This window comes from Gobio gobio (genome assembly GCF_949357685.1).
Source record: "Gobio gobio genome assembly, chromosome: 21".
In the NCBI taxonomy this organism is placed as follows: Eukaryota; Metazoa; Chordata; class Actinopteri; order Cypriniformes; family Gobionidae; genus Gobio; species Gobio gobio.
In genome coordinates, this window is record NC_137117.1 from 19420781 (window position 1) to 19434572 (window position 13792).

Consider the following 13792-nt stretch of genomic DNA (forward strand, 5'->3'; position numbering starts at 1 on the left):
CCTACTCATAGATTACACAACACAGATCGCAACTATGTCACTATTTGCTGGGGTGTCATCCAACAACAACTTAAAAAAGTTTGTATTGCATGGCATAAATAACAGAATCTCAAACCGAGCAGAATCTAAAAACACAGACTGTTTCTCAGTATTTCACAATATTTTGATTAATATTGTACATCAAATGTCCAATTAGGCCTATTTGAATGAAGAATGACACTGACCAACAAAATGAAGAAAGTTGAGTAATAAATTCAAACAATTAAAGTAAATTATGAAATACTTTTGCTTATCTGAAAAGCCATGACATGAGTAAAATTCAGTAACTAATTAATTTGATAATTAATCGGACCGTACAACTCTCTCCAACCCTGTTAAGCCCCCCCCCCCCCCCCCCACACACACTCAAACAGTACATGTCTAAAGCTTTTAAAATGCGTCTAGAAGATCAAATGTACAAAGAGAACCACTTAACATAAGCACGTCTGATGATGTAGTGCACAGTTTTCCATTGACCTCAAAATATTTGTGAGTCATTCTGGAAACATACACCACAAATAGACATACAGACTTGATGTGCGAGACTGAGACTGACCAGTGTTTTTTAATGGCAAATTAAAATGTTGAATTTGATCTCCAATCCCCCCTACCAAGAGACCCAGCCACCGAGACAACCTGTGGGTAACACTTTTTAGAAAGTTGCAGTGAATGAAACATCCCCCCACCGCACACACATACCACACCGAAGGTGAATCCAGGGTGAGTCAAATGTTCATCTCCTGTCGCCTTCATCTCATCTCTCCTCCTACTATTTGCTATCTTCATTTAAAGTCACCATGACTTTTTGTATAGAATATTTCAGTATTTATTATATATTGATCCGTGTACATCATAACTTTTTTTTTAATTCATGTGCCCTCGAATCTTTAATCAAAATAACTTCTCCTCCCTCTTGCAGAGACATCTCTTCTCTGATGACATGTTTACTAGCGTGAGCATGGGACAACCTGTCGCTCACATGACATCACAAAATCAAGTCCCGCACTATTCAAGAAGTAACGTTGCAACTTTTGTTTCATGCTGACTTAAAGTAAGGCATTTCCCCCCAGTTTCACAGACAAGGCTTAAAGGGATAGTTCACCCAAAAATGAAAATTCTGTCATCATTTACTCTTCCTCAATTTGTTCCAAACCTGTATGAGTTTCTTTGTTCTGATGAACACAAAAGAAGATATTTTGAAGAATGTTTGTAACCAAGCAGATTGACTACCATAGTAGGGAAAAAAATACTATGGTAGTCAATGGTTGCTCTCTCTGCTTTGTTGCAAATGTAACGAAGGCCAGCTTGTAGTTGCTGTGCGAGTAAACCTCACTCCTCTGATCAAAAGAGATGCTCTAGCGACTGGTGCTAGAGGTTGCAGCCTTTTGCCTCCTTGTTAGAGCGTCCGACTCTCATGCCGGCGGACCCGGGTTCGAGTCCCACTTGGAGTGGGCGGTTCGAACAGAAGGGGTTACACAAACATTCTTCAAAATATCTTCTTTTGTGTTCATCAGAACAAAGAAACTCATACAGGTTTGGAACAACTTGAGGATGAGTAAACGATGACAGAATTTTCATTTTTGGGTGAACTATCCCTTTAAGAATAATCCCAGACTAAAATGCATGTTTGAGCTGTTTTAACAGAAAGCAACTTGCACTGAGATATCTTAAAATATGTCCCTGCCAAAGTTTTGTCTCAAGATGCAAAAAATTTTTTTTTCTAAGGCACGTTTAAAAAAGCTACTTAAATGTCCTAATTTTATTGAACTAAGGCCTAATCCTGGCTTAATCTAAACCCTTTCTGTGAAACCAGGACTTATACAGTAGTTGTTAAAGCCACAATATGTAATTTTTCGCCACTGGTCGCTTATTCAAAATAAAGGCATAGCTTGATGACGCCTTGATTACGCTGAGCTTGTATTATGTCACCGCTTCAGCTTCTTCCGGTCATGCGTATGTGGGCTATCGCAGCGCTTTTTTTTATCATATTAGATACATATGAGCGTGTTGAAAGTTATGTTATATGCTTCTCTGTGCGTTTGCTCGGCTACTATTAGACACTTGTTCACACTGAATTAAGCTAGATCCATATTAGGCATGGTAAAACATGGTACTCGTGGTAAACCAAGAAAACCAGATTTAAACAATAAGACTAACTGTGTTGAGCTATATAACAATGATTCGTTTTCTGTGGATGAATATATCCAAACAGTTGCTCACCTGTCTAATAAAACACATAATATATTAAAGTGTATTTGGTGTTTCCATGGTTTCCACAAAATAATAATAAAAAAAAAAATTCTGAAATCGAGGGTAACGCAGGTATGATGTCGTTGATAGGTGACGCACAGACAAGGTCCGTGTGCTGGTTAAAATAGCTCTTTTCTCTGGATTTAAACATTCTTGGAAACATTTGGGATAATGCAAATACACAAGTCAACAAAATATATAACATTGTTCTAGGGTTTTTTGGATATTTTAATTTACATTTCCTTATAAATAACATCAGATAAATTCATACAGAATTGCATCGGGATGCTTTTTCTGCACATGGAAAGAACCCCTCCCACCAGTGTCTTTGCAACCTACTCTGTAGACTTGATAGAACTGGGTCACTCTAAGAAAGCATGAAGCAATGAAGCATCTGTATATCTGCAGTGCTGAGTGTGTTTTAAGTTAAATTTAGACATGTTCTCAAAGTTTAAATGTCATGCAGATGTGAATGAAACCTATTTAGCACAAACAGTATCAGATTAGTGACTGTGGTAAATCTCTCACATTATCTATCTGCCTACCTGCTCTACAGAACAGCTTCATTTATACATACCTCACTATTCCTGACTTATAAGACATTACAATGTAAATGGCAATCAAATTAATTCAAAATTCACCTAAACTCCTATTCTCCTCTATATTTTTGATAATTATCCTTACAGCCCAGACTGAACGGCTCCTAGATATGAACAGGGAACTAAACAATAAGCCTAGTTCCCTGTTCATGTCTCCTAAATGATTCCTCCATGTAGGGCCATCAATTTATTGAAAGTATTGAAACCGAAAGATCAAGATCCTTAAAAAATCTGATATAGCAGAGAGGAGGGGAGAGATTGAAGGTGGTTTCCAGGAGTGGGTTTCGCAGCTGCAGAGTCTTGTGTTCCAAGGAGAGATAAACCTGACAGGGGATTTTTTTCTCCACTTGGGCTGCTATGGAGGTCAAAAGATCAATTAAACACATGACAATAAGTGACAAATATACACATTATAGATAAGCTAGTTGGAAAACCCATTTTCAGAGGTTCCCCAACTGTCACGCAACTGTATTAATTTAATTAATCTCATCGTAAATTTAGTTTGGTATAAACTGCATGATGTCATATGTGTGAGTGTTTTATGTTAATGTTTGATTTATAAATACTGTATCATTTGTATTGTAGAACAAAATGTCACTTTTTTATGCTTCTTAATAATGATATTTCACTTTAAGTTAAACACAGACATAGATATATATATTATATACATTATATATCATTTTGTAGGCTGTCTTTCTTATAAATGTTCATACTGACATCTAAGATACACAACGTGTGTATTAATCCTTTACAAAACGTACCGCGTTAACTATAATCTCCGTTTAGATTCCAGTTTTTACTAAAAACACAATTGTTTAATCTGGGATCTCATACATAGAGTTGACTTTCAGAATCTAAATGTGTACACCGATTAATTTCACACTGCGCATGCGCGTCCCTCTTGTTCTGATGGCCGTCAACATGGCGGCTGTGGACTGAGACGCATGTTTAAACTTTGCACTGGCAATTTATATTTTGCCTCGCGTACTTTGTTTACGTGAAAGAAAGCCGTCGAACAAAAAATGTCCCGCCACAGGAATGTCCGAGGTTATAACTACGACGAAGGTATAGACGGGGAATATGATGTTTAACCGCTTTTATGTTAAGAGGCCTGTATGATTTCCAGTTAGCTGTTATTTATACAGAGTTCAGTGCTTGCAGATTATGACAGACTGCTGTCGTGTCACTGTTTCAGATGGTAACAGCTGGACTGTGTACCTGGTAACGAGTTATGTGCTTTTAAACTCAAATATTTGTATTTACTATTTGAAAACATAACTAACAGTTACTTTACATGTTGCCTTTATATATCGGTCTGTTTTGATGATCACAAATCAGCCGTCTAGTTTATGTAAGACAAAAGTAACAGCTGGATTCTTTTTCTTGTTACGATTAATAAATTCACTCTATTTCTTCCCTTTATTAGTGACTTTTGACTGTCACATTGGTTAATAACTGTTTTTGCATTGCTTCAGGTGGTTTGCATTGCTGACTAAGCAAAGCCTTTTTGGCCCCATCAATGCTTTTCTGTTTGTTGATGTTGTGGACTTGCTTTAACTATAACTAGCTTTTGTGGTTTGGACTAAAACAGAATTGTCTCAATTTTTCCCTTTGTTTATAGACTTTGAGGATGATGACATGTACGGGCAGTCAGTGGAGGATGACTACTGCATCTCTCCTGCCACTGGTTTGTGTTTTCATCAAAGTTGCATGTAATTTAAATAATTGTGTAAATTCCTTATTTTGAGGATGCCAGTCATTTAGATCAGTCATTAATCATAATTGCAAAATGTTCCCATTGTTATTTATATTTTTTATTTGAAGATTGTATATTTCATTATCATTTATATTTCCATATATGCTGGATTAAATTAAAAATAAGATTTTTTTGGTCCCAGTAACCTATGTATTTTATTTTACTTTCTTATATGACCCAGTGCTGTGCCATTGATCAAATATCTCCCCATTTGTCTTTTCTCAACAAAAAAAAAATACCCCATGCTTGAACACATTGAATCATGGAATAGTTCACCCAAAAATGAAAATTCTGACATCAATTACTCTGTCATGTCATTCCAAACCCACGAGACTTAAGTCCATCTTTCATTCATCAAAAACCAATTTAAGATATTTTTAATCTATCCCTCCATTGAAAGTAATTTCACAAATGTTCACCCAAAATGATGGTTCAAGTCTGTTGAAGAGACATGATCACTTTATATGATGAAGAGATTGAATTCAGTGACTTTAATTTTATTCACATATTAACATTAAACATACACAGACAGAGTACTCAAATGTGGTAAATGGAAGCTCAAACGTGCTGTGTGACACACGAGAATGAACATTTGTGACTTTTTATGAACATTTAGACGTATTAGAGTTTTGGATGAATGCAGTTTTGTATGAATAGACCAGAATCTCTCAGGTTTAATAAAAAATATCTTCATTTGTGTTCCGAGGATGAGCGAAAGTCTTATGGGTTTGAAACTATTCAAACAAGTGAGTAATTGATGACGGAACTGACCCTTTAACTGTATAATATTGATGTTAATTTTTGTCTTTTATGGAGATGTTAATTTATGTTTCTATAGCCGCACAGTTTATCTACTCACGTCAAGACTCTAGGCAGGCTCGACATGTTGAGACCGTCGAGGAGGCAGAATATGAGGAGGAGGAAGAGGAGATGCCAACCTCTCCAACCATCACAAGCACACTAGACCCACTCCAGCAAGGTACACTGACTTTACTGGTTAACATGGTCACTTATTCTAATGACTAGCTGTCTAGTAAGTTTTTCTAATTTATGCTTACATTTTTTTTAATGGCAGTGCTTTAAAGGGGATTAATATAGAGATTAGGTCCAAAATAATCTAATTTTGCAACAGCCGTATGCGCAAGCATTTCAAATGGAAAGCAATCTTCTGTCAGTGAGTTTCATATTTTTAATATATTAGCCCACTGATTTCCAAACGACATAAATGATGCCAGTGGGCTAGACAAGTAACAGCGTAACATCAAGCAAAGCGCTTCCTGTGCATTGTAGTTGTAATATACTTCAACCTTTCCAAACTTTATGGGAGATTATTGTACGATTTAGGTTCGAGTGGTGTGTGTTTGTGTGAGCAATTTGGAAGCAAGCAGAATAAGGGTGTTTCCAAAACACACGCAGAGTCATCGCACATCTGTGGTTAAAAACGAAGCTCAGAATCAGAATAGGTGAAGAGAGAATCTTTTCTCCCACCCCCATTGTATATGATGAACCAATAGCACACTATTGGACAGATAAGTGTAGCATGTCACGTGACCAGAGTGTAATCGTAGCCTTTGCGGATAAAAAATCTTGTTTTATCATATCGCAATATTATCAAAAATGCAATTAATCGTTCAGCACTAATAAAGATACAAATTCTCAAAGGATTTCAGCCGACAGTCTAAAAGTAGGGCCTATTTCTACTAAGGGTGTGTTCACACTTGGCATGCTTGGGATTGCTCTGTTAGTGCAGTTCATTTGAATGAGTGTTAACGCTGCCACCGAACCCTGACAAGCGTGTCCACTTTCCAAAGGAACTGTGGTGCGCTTTGAATGAAATATGAACGCAATACAGACCAAAGACATGTTAACAAACCAAAAACAGGGCATGATGTCACAAGATGCAACCCTAAATAGGACAGAATGCTCAAGCATACCTGTTTTTTCACATCATAGTCGTGAAGGCATCAGAACCGCGTCCTAGGTCTCAGCTGGTCAAAATACCATCATAGTCTACGGTCATACAACAAGCGCATTTAGCCCAAGACTAGTTTGTTGTTGTTTGAACCAAGCGAACCGAACTACAAGTGTGAACAATAGGTCTGTTTCAGTTAAAATTGGTAATCATTCATCACCTTCAGTTCCTCTATCATGTGGGCTCCCCAAAGGGTCAATATTAAGTCCTATCTTATTTTGTCTGTATATGTTACCTTTGGGGTCTATTTTCAGGAAATATGAGATCACATACCACTGTTATGCCGATGACATTCAATTGACCGTTTGCAAAGACCCGCCCCCTTTAGTTACTGTTGCTATGTCCGACAAGCCATGGCGCTCTCACAACACACACACACACACACACGTTCTCACGTAGAGAAAATACATCGCGGACAAACACGACACTGAAAACACGCCGACAGACAGGACAGAGCAACGAAACAAAGTCTCTACTTTGAAATGTTCATTTTTTTTTAAAAGAAATTTAAACAATAAATACCGTTTTGTGGCTCTTTAATGTGTCGTGATCGCTGTAGCACCTCAGTTAAAGCGGCTCGTGAACCGATTATCTCTTCCTTGTAGTTCATTGATAAGCACGAAATAAACATGAATGAACACTAAAAGAAATGTTGTTTCAGCCGCGGAAAGACGTCAGTACACCAAGTTTCTCCAAGTTCAAGTCCACCAACGTTAATCTACTAACTCTCCTGACTGCTTTGTCGGACAAAACGGCAAATTCGGCGATGTGATTGGTCAGATCGCCTGTCAATCAAACTTGCGGCGAAGGCTGAATTGTACGTTCCACTACATCCACTTGATATGTCCTGTTCCAACATTGCTAAGTGTCTGGATAAGTAAAAGGCTGGATGGCTAAGAATTTCCTTCACTTAAAGCTCTTCGCCACTTATCTCTAGCTACCTAGGGCCGCTCTCTAGAAATGTTCATCCATACACAAAAAATCTGGGTGTATTTCTTGACTCCGAGCTGAATTTTGCTAAACAAGTTAGTGCTGTGGTGAAAACTAGTTTCTACTACTTAAGATTAATAGCTAAAATGAAACCCATGCTCTTATCTAGAGACCATCCATGCTTTTATATCATCCAGACTGGACTATTGTAATGTTGTGTATTTAGGACTCTCTCAGTCATTGGTGAATCAATTGCAGCTGGTTCAAAATGCCGATGCTAGACTATTGACTGGTATAAGAAAGAGGGACAGAATCACCCTGATTTTATCATGATTCATCCCTTAAGATTTTGGATTGACTTCAAGGCCATATTAATAATTTTAAAAGCGCCCTCTTATTTGTCAGATTTTATTATTTCGCACCGGCCAGTAAAGAATCTGAGATTGGCAGATAAATTATTGCTCCATATACCATGATCCTGACTAAAGCAAAAAGGTGACCGTGTTTTGTGACCGTGCCTTTTCGATAGCCAGTCCTAGGCTATGGAATGACTTACCGCTTGCCATCTGCTCTGTCCACACTTTGAACGCTTTTAAAACTGCTTTGAAGAAGCACTTTTATAGCTTGCTGTTTGACTCGGATCCAGGAGAGAACTAAATATTAATTGTATGTTGTGGTGTTTTTGTATTTCCTTTGTTTGGTTATGTTGATTGCTTTGTACAGCACTTTAGGCTGCACCTTGAGGCAGTAGAAATGTAGTCTATAAAAAACTAAACTAAACACACCATAAATGTTGCAGTGTTGGATCTCTAAGAAATGTGTCTGATTAAGGTCTGGTGGACTAAATCAGCCTAACCAGCTAGTTGTTTAGACAACCCAACAATTAGTGGAATTTGAGAATATGTACTCTACCTTTCAAAAGTTTGGGGTTGGTAAAATTGTAAATGTTTTTGAGAATAGTCTCTTATGCTCACCACTTCTGAATTTATTTGATATAAAAATAAAGTAATATTGTGATATAGAATAATTAATTATAATAATCACTGAAATATTATTACAATTTAAAAATTACTTTAGTACTCTACTATTCATTACTCCAGTCTTCAGTGTCGCGTGATCCATCGGAAATCTTTTCAATATGCTGATTTGGTGTTCAAGAAACATTTATCAACATAATCAATGTTAAAAACAAATGCTGCTTATTATATTTGTGGAAACCATGATACTTGCATCCTTGCTGAATAAAAGTATACATTTCTTTTAAAAAATCTTATTGACCCCAATCCTTTAAAAGGTAGTAAAGGTTTAAACTTAAAGGTGCACTGTCATTTTTCCGTCCGCTAGAGGTCGCCTATACAAAACAAAGGTGAAGCTTGATGACGCCACGTTTGAGCGTAGAATCTTGGGACATGTGGTCTTCACCTCACAGCTGGTTGAAAAGAATCGGGATAGGACTCAGGCAGAAATCATGTTCATGGATGCGATTATTAATGTTTCTGTAGTATGAAGCAGAGCAGGACCGAGTGTTACGGGAGTTGAGCAAGGCCGCTGGAGCGATTGTTAAAAGGATGAGCGCAACAGTGAGAGTAAAGCGTTTCTGCAAAATAAAATCGAAAACTGAGGGTAACGCAGATATGACTCAATCGACAGGCGACTCCCTCACACGTCCCGGTTCCTTGGTTAAAATAGCAATTTCTCACGATTTACAAATAGTTGGAAACATTTGGGATATTGTAAGTACTCAACTGAACAAAATATATATAACACTGTCCTAGTGGTTTTTGGATATTTTATTGCAAAAATTGTGCTTTTTTTGTACTGATCTAATTATTAATCTAATCCTTTGTGCCTGTAAAAAAAATCCAGATTCAGTTTATTGTATCAGTTTTGTACCTAACTCTATCAACCCTGTATATCCCTGTATTATTGTATCAGTTTTGTACCTAACCCTAACCCTAACCCTTATTTTACATTAATATGTTTGTGTTTGGACAGGTCAGTTGTATTCCTGTTTGGATCAGATGAGGGCAGTACTAGGAGACTCAATTCCAGAATCCTCACTGACTCAGGCAGCTCTTAAATACGACTGTGACCCTCAGCGGGCCCTTGATTTCATTCTAACTGAGGAGAACACCAATACACTCGCCCCTCCAGCCAGAACCAGCGCACAGCCCGAGCCTACCACCACAGCTGCACCACAGAAAGGTACACACACGCATACACACCCTTCCACCCAAAATCAGAACACAACAAACAAAAAACCCTACACCATTTTTAGCACATTAACTACTCAAAACACATCTGTGTCACTTCCACTTAAAAATGTGCCTGTAATTTAATCCAAAATGAAAATGAAAACCACTCCAGCAAGACCACAGATAGTTAAAACACACAAAGTTGGCATGAGGTCTCAGGGGAAAATGTTAAATTCCAGGGTTTTTCCAAAACTGGGGAGAACCTTTTTTTTTTTTTTTTTTTTTTTTTGAGTTTCAATAACAGAGGCTATAAATAAATGCAAATAATAAAACATTAACAGTTATTTATAAAAGTAGTACTGCTACTACTGATATTTATTATTATTATTTGTCATATGTCATATTTAAGACAAATTTTCTACTTTACCTTTTGTTTAAAACATTCTGTTGGACTGTAATTTCTATGATACTGCTAGAAAACTTTTTATTCAGAAACATGTTTACGTGGAATATTTTGGAATGTCATCTGAATGTGTTTTACATTTTCTATCTTATGTCAAGTTGAAATGTTTTTTATAATTATTTTATGGATTGTGATATTGACTATTTACATGGCATTAAATATTTAATAAACAAACAATTAAAAAATGTAAGATACTAATTTTTCTAGGCTTCAAGTGCTAACATTGTTTACATCAACCAGACCGAGTTTTTATTTGTTGTTGTTGTTGTTTATCTCTGATATCCTTAATTTTACCGTGTATAACGTATTGCCTTTTTCTTGCTCTCTCTGTGGTCTCGGCTAACCATTGATCTCCTTCCTCAACCTCTCGGTTGCACTTTCTGACTACGATTGGCCCTCGTAAGGTAAGGAGCCTTCTTTTCTCCATCACACGATAGTATTAAGACTGTATCAAGTGCACATTCATGCAAACCACTGAAACGAGACGGTGGTCAGTCTTACAACCTCAGTGATCTGTTAGCCATGCCTGAACCAAACACCGAACGTACTGCACTAAATCCTCCCCCTGGTCTGGGAAGTTTGGCAAAAGGTCATATAAAAGTGGTTTCAAGCCATAATTTGGGCAGTGATGGTACTTTAGGACAAAGTTCACTCACCCAAGTAATAGCTCATCATGAACAGAAGTGTACAAATATTCCTCCTTTAGTTGCCTCCACTGGGGTCTCATTGGATTATACAGTTCCTCTTACTACCAGTCCTTTTGGTTCTTTTCTTGGTCCTACTGCCCCACTTTCTGCAGTTCTGTCTCAGGGTCAAAGCATCCCACCGTCTTCCAGTTTGTCTGTTGGCTCTGGGGTGTCTCTCTTTCCTGGTTTCTCTTTGGGAACCTCTGTCCCAGCTGGTCTGGGTGTCACATCCCCCTCATCTCTTCTAACCTGCTCTCTCAGTAGTCTGGCGCTGCAGGATTCCCAGCGGTCCGCCCCTCTTCCTGTCTCCTTAGGAAGTTTGAGGTCTGTCCTTCAAAGCAGTGGGCCGTTAGGAGTACCTGGGCAAGAAAAGAGCTCTGGAAGCCTTTCATTGGCTGAGCTAATTCAGGAGCACCAGGACAGCAGTCCCAAACTCTATGACAGTTTACCAGGACTCCAAGACACCCAAAATTCATATATTTCTGGTACACAAAACAATACGCACATCCAAAAGCCTTTCCAAACATCTGCTGCAAATGCTCCTCCGGGCTTTTCAGAGGCACCATCTCTGTCCGAACTCATGTCCCGACACCAATCGTCAATTGCATGCACTGCATCTCTCAAGAGTGAAAATGGGTCTAATCATCAAGCATCAAACAAATCTGCAAAAGCATTACCTAAGCCCCTCTCACTAAGCTTAAATCGGAGCGTCGATCTTAGCGCGCTTATCTCCCAAACAACTCCTGACAGTAGCTCTCCAACCCTTTTGAGTTTTACCCACGTCTCTGCTAGTCAGAAAAAACGCGTGTTTGCTGAACCATCAATTTTTGCGTTCGCGTTGTGCGTGCCAGGGAGCAGCAAGAAGAGTCGGCACAGTCAAGCGACGCATAATGCATTCTTGTACAGCAGACAGATGGAGAGAGTGAAGGAACGAGTGCAGTGTCTACCGCTCCATCACATCACCCCGTTTTCTTTCGACACGCCCTCTCCAGATGACATGGTCAAAGCAAATCAGAAAAAAGCTTTTACTCGAGACTGACTTTTTTTTTTCCTTTTTCAGTACATTTTAAAAAATCTCCCAAACTGTACTGTACATATAAAACAGTTTGGAGGCTCTTGTTAATTTTTTTACACAAGATTATGATGTTACATCTTAACCCATAATCCAAAGAACCAGGGCTATATCTAGAAGTTGTCTGACTGAATGCAAAAATAATACTTTATAGAATGAAATGTATAGATTAGCATGAATAATTTTAGGAAAAAATTAAATTTCAGATGTTAATTATAGGTCAGCACTCAAATGGTTGTACATTTGAGCCCTGAAATTATTATTGAAAGAACTGAGACTGCTATTTTATACCATTGCCCATATAATTCTTTATGTTTTTGTATTTTCTAATTTTGTGTATTTATTTACAACTAACCATTACACTGGAAAGTTATAAAGGACTTTTGTTCTAAAATATCAAAACCTCAGATAGTAATTCAGTATTACTTTTAAAGTTTTAATTTTTTCATTTTGATTTTTCATATTTCCACTTTTTAAAAATAGTTCATTAGGCTGAATGTATATTTTTGTACCTGATTATGTAGTTTTATGACAAAGTATTGATTAAATTCTAGAGTCGCTCTACATAACGAAAAGAAAATACAGAGTAGGAGCAGATAGAGTGCAAAAGATAAAGGAAAAAAAACAGCAGATTTTCTCTCCAGCTGTTTTGCTGAAATGAGGTGCAGCTCTGGTTTACCACAAACACAGAAAGAAGGAAGGCATTTGGGTTTGGGGGACACCTGGAGTTTTCCCTATTGTGTTTTGACACCCAACACTGTAAAATTGTGTTTTATTGATAATAATTAATGTGTAATAGACATTTTGTTATTTGTTTTTCATTTTTGATTGTCTGCTGCATTTTTAAGTTGTTTTAAAGCACTGATGTACACTGATGTGGCCATGGGCCTGACGTTTTCTATATATTCTGAAATAAAGATTTTCCAGTTTCATTTCTGAGATTGATGTTAGAGGAGTGTGTGAATATGTGGGGGTGGAGGGGAACATTATGTGTGTTCTGAGGCTGAGCTTGTTTTTTGCTCACCTTAAAGGGTGTGTTATCTTGCGGTGTTTATCACTTACGTGTGACTGTGTGTGTGTGTGTTTTTGCGCGTGCATATGTACGTATAAAAGTACATAGTCTTTGTGGCCACATAAAGGTGTTAACACGCCCAGAGCATATTGGAAGAGATTTTACAAAGGCTTTGCTTTTATTGTGGTAGACCATCCACCTTGGGAGATGATACACACATGCACAGATCTGAAGATGGTCTGAAAGCACACACACACCTGCATGTTTAGATTGGCTTTATTTCCTCATTGCACACTGACCTAGTGTCTTAAACAGTATAATCCTGTTAATCACTTGAAAAGTGGGTGTTTTTAGGATTGTTGGTGAATTAGACTTAGTTAAGCTTAAATAAACTAAAAGATTTAATTAAGAGACTAAATGTTCTGGCCATTTAATCACTGACAGTTCCTGTTGAGTTTAAATGCTCACACTGAATTCTAGTGGTGCAATAAGTAGTTATTGCTATTGTACTTAGGGCCAGATTCAATGAACAGAGCAAATTAGCATGAGAGCGCAATTCCAGAAAAGTGTAAAGGGGATGGAAAGTTCTGCGCGTGATCTATTGACGACGTGCAAATTAAAGAACACAGATGCAGCTGGATCATTTGCATAATGACCAACGCAATCTACTAGGAGCAGCGCAAAATAGCGTCTGGTTTAATACGTTCTTTTTTGGGCATAAATAATGGTGCAAATACCAGTAAATTGACTAGCGCAAACCTTAGTAAATCACCTTACAGGATTCATTTAAATACGCTCCTTCCATAAATTTTGCGTCT

At 37.7% G+C, this 13792-nt stretch overlaps 1 protein-coding gene across 3 annotated transcripts in view; it reads left to right on the forward strand.

The window, feature by feature from the left end:
• The first annotated feature begins 3774 nt into the window (after nt 1–3774).
• The window catches only part of hbs1l (HBS1-like translational GTPase), a 34424-nt gene continuing 24406 nt past the window's right edge, over nt 3775–13792 (forward strand). The window contains exons 1-5 of one of the 3 annotated variants that reach the window (XM_079801931.1): nt 3789–3953; nt 4510–4575; nt 5483–5623; nt 9542–9751; nt 10614–13380. In XM_079801931.1, coding sequence (XP_079658057.1) covers nt 3911–3953; nt 4510–4575; nt 5483–5623; nt 9542–9751; nt 10614–11929 — 1776 coding nt within the window. In that variant the 5' untranslated portion in view covers nt 3789–3910 and the 3' untranslated portion in view covers nt 11930–13380. Of the gene's footprint in view, nt 3954–4509; nt 4576–5482; nt 5624–9541; nt 9752–10613; nt 13381–13792 lie in introns of those variants that run through there. The other 2 variants (XM_079801929.1, XM_079801930.1) reach the window with 2 other exon arrangements.